This window comes from Octodon degus, unplaced genomic scaffold (genome assembly GCF_000260255.1).
Source record: "Octodon degus isolate 3935 unplaced genomic scaffold, OctDeg1.0 scaffold00016, whole genome shotgun sequence".
NCBI lineage: Eukaryota > Metazoa > Chordata > Mammalia > Rodentia > Octodontidae > Octodon > Octodon degus.
Window position 1 is genome coordinate 24,591,024 of NW_004524592.1, and position 9,859 is coordinate 24,600,882.

General features: G+C 42.9%; 1 protein-coding gene across 5 annotated transcripts in view; it reads left to right on the forward strand.

Moving 5' to 3' along the window:
* Tbck (TBC1 domain containing kinase) overlaps nt 1–9,198 on the forward strand; it is a 214,982-nt gene extending 205,784 nt beyond the window's left edge. For all 5 annotated transcript variants that reach the window (XM_023710021.1, XM_023710017.1, XM_004626700.3 and 2 more), the window contains one exon: nt 7,768–9,198. In XM_023710021.1, the coding sequence (XP_023565789.1) occupies nt 7,768–7,878 (111 nt within the window). In that variant the 3' untranslated portion in view covers nt 7,879–9,198. The remainder of the gene's footprint in view (nt 1–7,767) is intronic.
* The last annotated feature ends 661 nt before the right edge of the window (nt 9,199–9,859 follow it).

Here is a 9,859-nt window from a genome sequence, read left to right on the forward strand (position 1 = left end):
TTTTTTTTTTTTGGTGGTGCCGGGGATTGAACTCAGGACCTTGTGCTTGCCAGCCAAGCACTTATTCCACTGAGCTGTATCTCCCCAGCCCCCTGAAGTCTTATCAGGGAACTGTACATGCTGAAATGAAAAGTAAGGCAGAGTAAGGGAAGAGAAATGAAAAGTAAGGCAGAGTAAGTGGTGACTTCTTTTCTTTACAGGGTAATTAGTAGAGGGCTTATTCCTAGTGAGATGGAAAAGCCACAAGAAGATGTGTGACCAAGGGTTTAGATTATCAGGGTTTTTTTGAAGGCATCATTTTGGCTGTTGTGTAGAGAAAGCTTATAGGACAGTGATGGTGAGCTTTTCAGAGCGCTCAGTGGTAGCAGTGAACTCGAGGCCCGTGCGACTGCTATGGGGATGAACACAGAGGCAGTGAGATGTTACCACACTGATCCAAACAAGGGTGGTTGGTGCCTTGGACTAGGGGATGAGGTCAGAGAGGTTGAAAACGGAGCGTGGAGAAAGGCTCTGAAATTCAGAGACTTGAAATTACGTTCAGAATAAAACAAGGGGCTGCTAAAGTGCTTTCAGAAGAAAAGGTCACATCATCTGCAACTGATGTGTATTTTAAAAGGATTGGTCTCACTGTAGGAGACTCAAACCCAAGGGTCAGCGAGGGAAGCCAGGCAGGCCAGTTGGTAATAATCTAGGTAAAAACAGCAGGCTTTTTTTCTTCTTGTTGTTCTGTTTTAACCTCGGCTAGCATTGCGTAGCGCAGGTGGTGAAGTGTTTACACTCTGGTTATGCTTTGAAGAACCAAGACTAGACACCCTCGTAGAGAAAATGAGCAAACAATACTGATGAGCCAAGTCAAATTCCCAAGAATACTAAAAATTGTATTTAGTAATAGGACAATATGGAAATTATTGCTGGCCCTGATAAAGGCATTTTGGGAGGGGGATAGTGACAAAAATCTGATTGGAGAGAATTTGAGGGAGAATAGACTTCATGCTAAGAAATGAAAAGAAAAACAGATTCAGGGAGACTTACAAGGTACCTATCAGTCCCCACATGTGGCTTTGTTTGGATCTTGATTCAAATACAGTAAATTTAACTATGGATGAGTTGGTAGGTGGGTGGATGGATGGAATGAATGGAGGACATTTAGGACCTACAGGTTAATTGGAAACCGGATGTTTGATTATATTAAGGGAGTACTATTTTTTTCCAGGTGTGATAATACTATCATTGTATATTTTTAAATTACTTTATTTCAAAAACATATTTATATATTAACTGATACAGTGTCTAGGGTCTGCATCAAAATGGTAAAAGGATCAGGAGTATGTGGGAACAGTGAGTGAAGTAAGTTGACTACAAGAAATGCTGAAGCTGGTCATTGAGAACTGAGGGGTACATTATACCATTCTTGTCTATTCTTACGTATTTGTTATTTTTAAAAATGGAAAAAGGAATGGGAAGAGATGATATGGAAGTAGCAACTGTAGGGACAGACTACTTTAAAACACACAATTAGCCACTATAGTTAGTTATAAAGCTCCTTTTATAGCACAAGACAGTTTTTATACACTCACATGTCCTAATCCTGAAGATTGGCTCAAAAAAAAAAAAAAAAAAAAATAGAAACAGTGTGGTTGAAAGGTTATAATAGGGGACCAGCAAAATAGCTCAGTGGATTAAAGTGCCTGTTTAGGCAAGCTTAGGCAAACGCAGGGACCACGGTTGGATCTGCGGTACCACATGGTGTGCCAGCCCCACACCCAGGGCAGGCTGAGCCTGCCAGAGTCCAGGTGTGGTGGCGCACGCCTATAATCCCAGTGCTGGGGAGGCTGAAAGCAGGAAGATCACCACAAGTCCTAGTGGTATAGTGAGGCCCTGAAACAACCAAATACATTTTTTTAAAAAAAGGTTATGATAACCCACTTCCTGGACAGACTAAGGTACACCATACTACAAATTCTCCCAGCCAGCACTGGAATAGTTACCTGTAAAACAAATGGGATCCAAAAGCTAGCACCATACGAAGGCTATTCTTGGCAGCTCTCACTTTTTATAGTGGCATAATTGCCATATTCCAGTACCTATGATTTGCATGTCTCTTCCCACCAAGTCTAACATTGAAATCACCTCTGTCACACCATTATAAGGTAAGACCTTTAAGAGGGCATGGGCTCATGGCCTCCCTAGGGCTCAGCCTGGAGCTGGTCAGCCAGCACCATACGGACTCCTGAGGAAAGGGGACATGGCCCTGCACTCTGTCCCCTGTGTGTCTTTTGTCCTTTCCCACACTGCAGTGACACCTTTGCCAAATGTGGCTCCTTAGTCCTGGACACCTCAGAACTATTTGAAATACATTCGTTTTCTGTGTTTCTTGTGTTTCTCATTGAGACTACTAAGCAACCAGTTCCACTACCCCAGAAATCTGTTATAGTCAGGACAAGTCAGTATGTCATCATATTTATCCCAAGACCACACTGTCCTCCAAATGAAGGAATAAATTACCCTAAATTCTATTTCTTACCTCAGAAACACTCCTCTGGCCAAACTCTTAAAAACTGGTACATTGCATGAAGCTTCAGCTCTAGCCACAGCCACACAGCGTACCAGCTTTAGAATGCCAGACAATCAGTAGGGCTCATGAGACAAGCACAAAGTCAGCCTCACGTCTGTTATGTAATGGGGAGCAAATTGGTGCAGCTCCTCATTATAGGGTAGTCGCGAGTGCCCTTGTTCAGTACCATACGTGATCAAAGAAGCATTTCCATACCCCCAAATGGAGCATCATATGGAGAAAGAAATGGAAAGATAGTGCTGGCAAGATAGCTCAGTGGACTAAGTGCACAGGGATGAGGGTTCGATGCTTGGTACCACATGCCGTGCCGGCCCTGTCCTGGGTGCGCTGAGCCAGCCACCAAGACCTGTAATCCCAGCTCTGAGGAGGCTAAAAACAGGAGGTCACTATGAGTTCAGGCTGCATAGTGAGACCCTATACCAAATACATTAAGGAAGGAAAAAAGGAAAGAAGGAAGGAGGGAAGGAGGGAGAGAGAGAGATAAAAGAGGGAAAGATTTCTCTGTTTAAGATTTACCAAGTATCAGTTGGCCCATGCCAGTTGTCTAGTCTGCAGCAGAAACTTACACTCACAATACTCAAAGCAAGAAACTTCACTGGCCCACCATGTGTTCCTCCACTCAGTGTTACAGAACTTCAGTTCTTTAGCTTTCTGTTGCAACCATGAGTTTTTCCTAACCTGTGTCCTAGAAGCCCAGTTAAAAACCGATGCAGTCCTATTATCTGCTTCTCTCTCTTTTTTTTTTTTCCTCTGCATCTCGAGAACCTTACCCAAGGCTCTTTTATTTAAGTCTTGGCCTTATTTAAACTGAACCACTCTGCTTGCTCAAAAATCCCATTGGCTTCACTTACTGTCCTGCTGCACAGAACTTGACTTCCTCTGCCAGTCTTTCAGTCCAAGAAAGACTGTGGTATAGCAATGTAAGATAAAAAGTAAAAACAAGGCAGAGTAGCCCCACAAGAGCCTGCTGTCCTAATGCAGGTTTGAAGTTTGAGGTATCTACTTTCAGCCCTGGAGATGAGTACCAGGACCAGATCCTATTCATGAGAGGAACGACAGCAAAATAAGAGCTTTGTCCTCTCTGCCTGCTGCTGGCACCAAATACAGTCTGGGAGTCCCCAGTTGATATCCCAAGCACCACATCCTGCAAATCCACAGGGATGTTGCCCTAATCAATAGGTCACAGCTGGTTGTGCAGCTTAAAGAACTGCTTTCTCTAACCCTAGACATTGGCCTAGCAAACCCCAGCCCTATACATATAGCTGTCTTCTCTTGTGCAAAATGATTTGCCATCCCAAAGGACTCTATGTTAGGGTTCCCTTGAACAGATTTAATATTAAATATATGTATGCTTATACAAAGGACTTACTAGTTGGCATACAGATCAGAAGCAGAACAATCTGCATAGCTGCTAGACTACAGGTGCGATAATACAAAATAGTCATCTGTGTCCCAGAGCACTACAGCCTGCTGTGAGTCTGGGGAAAACCCAAGTGTCCACAGTGGGAGACTGAGGAGCTGGAACACTGAAAGGCAGTAGTAGAGACTGGGGCATCCTTGCAGAAGAAAGTGGCAAGCTTCCTTCTTTCCCTTTCATTCTGCAGTTCGCAGCCAGTCAGTCATACCGAGCTTGCCTGATCCACTAGATGGTTCTTACTCAGGTCAGGCTGGCACTTCACAGTGCACAGTCACAGGTCCTGTGCCTGTAAAAATGCCCACTTCAGGTCCCAGACCAAGCTGACCTGCAAATGAATCCCGTTATCTAGTTAAATGATGCCTAATACTGGCTACACATTAGTCATTGAGGTCAGAGCTCCATCCTAAGAAACTCCTCATACTCTGGCATGGACCTGCATACTGCACTTTCTAAAGGCACCCGGGTGAGAATGACTCCGCAGCCACTGCTGCACTGTGATGGCCTGCTCCTGTGCCAGGGCTCTCATGCAGTCATTCTTTTTCTTTCCTTTTTTTTTTTTTTTAAAGTGTATTTGGTATACGGTCTCACCACACAACTCAGACTCATAGTGATCCTCCTGTTTTCAGCCTCCTGGTGCTGGGATTACAGGTGTGCACCACCACTCCTGGACTCAATGGCCAGCTCAGCGAGCCCAGGGCAGGGCCTGCATGGCATGTAGTGCTGGGGATCAAACCAGGGTCTTTGTGCTTTCCAGACAGGCGCTTAGTCCACTAAGCTATCTCCCCTGCCCTCTCTCAGTAATTCTACTTCGTTATTTCCATGTTCAGCCCATACCCTCTAGATCCCACTCCCCAAATTCCAATCCCTTCAACATGTACTCATTCCAATTCTCTTCTGGAATCAATACTGAAAAAAGAACAGGGGGAAAATGGAGGGGGAGTAGCCCCCAACCCCTGTTAAATCCAGAAACTCTGAACTGCTGAGTACCCTGCACTCCTGCTTGTGTAATACCCATATCGTTTCATGCTCATCATCCACTGCACTTGCCTCCACTGAGATGTCAGCACTCAAAAGCTGGAAGGTTGCCCATTACCAAGCCTGCGTTCTGTGAATTATTGATTGAATGACCGAACGCCTGCACAGATGGAGGAAAAGAACCATTCCATCGTTGGAGTGGGAAAGACGCAGTCATGTTCCACTATGTAACATGCACAATTGGACCAGCAAACAAATTCCATGAAGACTTCACAATCCTGCATGAAATTCAACAGGCACTTTTTCCTTTTAAGCACAGTTTTGCTTCTTTACAAGGCATTTAAACATTTGCCATCTCCCTATTCTCCATTTTAATCTTAGACTGCCCACACAGCAGCAACTTGATTATCCCCAATTGCTGTTATGCCTGTGAGCCATTCCTATTTTCCAGCTCAGCAGCAGCCTAGTCATTAGGTTCCTTCTTACAATAACAGTAGGAAACATTCCAGCTCTACAGCAGAGTTGAGAAAGATTAGTGAAATGTGCGGGAAATCCTTCCTTACTCATTTTCTGAATCCATGATGTTTTAAAAGTACTGAAAACTGAGACTGCTTACCCACAAGGCCCTTTGAGTAATATACTATTTATCTAAGAAGCTTTGCCTAATGGGAATCGTACCACTGCACGTGAAAAAAGGCAGCAAGGGTGTTTCCATAATGATATGGTTGCAGAGACCACATGCACTGCCTGGACCTGCCTATACATGAAGGGTGAGTAAAGCTGGGGCCTCCAATCCAAAGCACTGGGATTCAAGGCAAAGCATGAGTGAAATCCAGGTCCCCTAGTGTATGTGACACCCTTCAGAGCGCAGGAGCATGACTCCTCTCCAACATTCATTATGATTAAGGATCCAGTCTAGGAGTTTGAAACCAACACAGGAGTTGGAGTATGAGCACCTTTTTTTTTTTTTTTTTTTTTTTTTCCCAGAACCGGGAATTGAACTTAGACCCTTGCGCTTGCCAGGGAAGCGTTTACTCCACTGAGCCATCTCCCCAGCCCCTATGAGCACCTTTTGAGTCTCAGGTTACTGCAGAGGATTGTGGGTAGGAGGACTGCCTGTGCCGAGATCCACTTGTGTTACTTGTTTGGAAGATCCATAGGATCCCAGTCCATCCACATGTGTTCCACCTGATACAACAGCTAGTTTTCTAAATATTGGCCATGGACTGTCTAAAATCATCTGTGGAGTGTTTTCACAATACATATTCCTAGGTGACCTTGTGGTGCATACCTGTAACCCTAGCATTATAGAATGCTGAGGCAGGAGAATCACCAATTCAAGCCTAGACAAGGCAGCTTAGTGACTTAAACCATGTCTCTAAACCAAGGAAAAAAATGCTTAAAGGTTGGTTAGGTAGCTCAGTATAAAGGCAGTAGGTTCATTACACAGTAACAGACACAAATCCTGAGTCCAAATAAAGCACAGTCTCAGGGACTATGGCTTTGAACTTATCCTGACTAAGCTACTCAGCTAGTTCATTTAAATCCTAAAGTTTACACTTCTGTTTTGAGAGCTTATTAGAGTAACCCAAAAAGGAGAAATAGTCATTTCTCACAAAGGATCTGAGATTAGCTTTCCATAGTGTAATGAAAAAGAACTTGGAAGCATACCCAAAGAAGAGAGATAGGGCACTCTCCAGGAAAGGAACAGGCAGAATAGCCCAAGAACCAAAGAAAAACTTTCCTTCATAGTTTTTTCCCATTTTAACGGTCATTTGTAATAGCTTTGTTCAATTTAGCCAACATGTATGGAACCCTGACCATGTGCCAGGCACTAGGAATAAAAAGAAATACAAGAGTATTAGCTCTTGGGGAGGAAAGGTAAGCTCTTCCATGGGTAACTTAAATAAACTTGGTAGGGCCAAGGACTGAGGTTCACACAAGACACTTAAAGGGCTGAGAAGCAAGAGTCCCAATGGAGACTTACTCTTAAGGGAGTAGCAAGAATATAAATAGCATATCAGCAGTTAAGGGGATACATAGGAAGGGGAGTAGGAATTGGTAGAAATTGAGTATGTTCTCATCAGAAGGTGACCTACACCAAGGTTCAGCCCACTTGGGCAGGATGATGTCTGGGGAATGACAGGCCATTCAGAGCTGGGCATCATCCAGCAAAAGGAGCAAGAAAGGTAGTGGAACCTGGAGAAGAAGCTATGGGACGGGTTGGGGACATGCACACATCAACATAATGTTCATGAAGTCCTGGTGTGTGCAGCACCCAAGAGACACCTTGGATCAGACCTTGAAATTTAGTCTATTATGGTTGTTGCAAAACACTGCTACAACCAGAGGATGAACCCTCTCTGTGACACATAGAATTGTATAACTAGTAATTTGACTGTTAATATCAAAAATTTTTCAATTTAGATCTAAGATTGACTCTTGTAGCTTACAAAAAACTAGTAATAGCAACAACCTTGAAGATAGACACAAGGAACAAAGGTAGAAAAAATTTATTTCCATACATCCTCATAAACTGAATTTCTGTTATTTGCCATCTATATCTATTGTCTATCCAAAAAAAAAAAAAAAAAAACACAAGAGAACTAAAGAGACACATTTATCCCATAGCTTAAAGTTTTTTATTATCCAACCAGATTGATTTATGACCCAAGTAATAACATTTATACAAAATTGACTGTAGAGGTAACATCAAAATGGTTTTGTCTTGCATAGCCTGAGAAAAATGGACTGGAAAACTCTCTTGTGCACCCTCTATAACTCTTGCCATTTCCCTCAGTTTGCAGCACATCTTGTGAAGATGAAATACCCGAGGGTCTGTATTCTAGACGGGGGCATCAACAAGATCAAGCCCACAGGCCTGCTCACTGTCCCGTCTCCTCAGATATGAAGAACCAGGAACGTGGCTGGCGAAGGAACACAGTGGCTGCAACAGCCAGCAGCACAGCTCTGCTCAGCTATGTCATCCAGGACGGCACATCCCAATGATCACATTTCCATTAATCTTTGCTGCAAGGCATATTCATAAATCTCATAGCCCAAACGCTGGGTACCCATGCAAGGAACTTGATAGTACATGCATTGCTAAAAGAATTTTCTTCACAGTGAAACCTAATCGTGTATCTTCAGCACTCTATGACATAAAGCCAGAGGAATTTGGCTGACAAGGCAGATTTAATACTATCAAGAAATGCCACTTGTGCTGAAAATTGGTCCTTCATCACACAGAATAGACAGTCCTAAGCAGGGGTTATTTAGGTGAGTTGTGTGTGTAAGTGCTCACAAGTATGTATATGTGTCCATATGCATGTGTTAAAATGGACCAGAGTTCAACCCATTGCAGAAAGTGGCAATAATTTACTCCCAGAAAATAAAACAGGAACACAGTGGCCATAACAGCCAGCAGCACAGCTCTGCTCAGCTATGTCATCCAGCCAGCAGCACTGCTCTGCTCCCTATGTCATCCAATATTTGATAGAAGGTGTTCACATTCTGTGCAGAGGCACCCAAGTGACTTAAACAGGTGTCTAGTTCAGCACGTCAGAGTCTACATGGCAGCCCAGCTGTAGCGTAGTGGCTTCACCATACCCTACCCAGGTGTGCTCCTCCTGATTCTCCACCCTCAGCATTTGGCACCATCTCCTGGATGAAAGTGACCACTATCAAATGTGCCATCCAGTGGGAAGTGAATGAAGGACAGAGGGAAGAGACTAGAGAAGGAAAGAAAAATATATGGAAGGATAAGTAAGAGAAGTAAGAAGGAAGGGAGCCATGCTTTCTCCTTAATAAACAGAAAGCAGAAGCCACTCACTTCTGCTCACACAGCATTCGGTGGAACCGAGGGAGCAGGTGACAGTCTCTGGCTTATGCTGTCTCCCAGCTAAAAGGAAAACCTGTCACTATGAGGGACAGCCAGGAGCCTCTGTGATATTATTTGGAAGCCTAAGTACCATTATGCATTGAATAGAGGACATCATAATTTTATATACCACAAGGAAAGAAAACATAGAGCAGGATAGACTATGACACACCAGCAGTTATATGATATAATCCCATTTCAGAAATCTGAAAAATTGACACATCTCATAATTACTGAGATATATCATTTGTGTTCCAGATTTGCTTTAAATTCAAATGTTCTCTCCTCTGTAACTTACATTCACTTCCAGTGTGAAGAGTACCTCATCTGAACATTTCAATAAAAATCTCAAACTAATGTTCTGAGCCGTGGCTTTTTTTTTCCATGATTTTATTGAGAAATAGCAATAAGACAGTTTCAAATCAAATTGGCAGGACAGTTCCAATAATTAACACATTACATACTGCTTCCTAGTGGTTATTTGTTGTACAAGATGCAGACATGATATCCTATTTACAAACACAATTAGAACAAATTCCTCCATTCCTTGAATTAAGAGAATGTAGCAATATATCTATCCTAACAGATACAAAATGGTCATTCATCTATATCCCCTTTTCTTGTTTAGTGCCATCATTTAAATATTATAGGTATGTGAACTCAACAAAATATTCCAAAATAGTCAAGTAGTCCATAATAGTACTAGGTCTTCCACTTGACTAGCAATGTCAGAAGTTGTTGACCTGAGTTGCCTACAGCTCAATATAACAACATGGCTTTATTTCTTGTACTTCATTTTTATACTTTTCTGCCAGATGGTTAAGACCAAGATAAAGCAAGACCTATGTAACAAGAGGTATAGCTTTTGGATCTGATAAGGTCAGTCAAATCCCCTCAGGATTTATCCTGAGAACCTGTACCTCAGATTGTAGATCCTTTGTCAGTGTCACCCATGTGGATGAGTCACGGCCATTGCTTGGCCAATGTGCTCTCTGTGAAAGCCTGAGAGAAT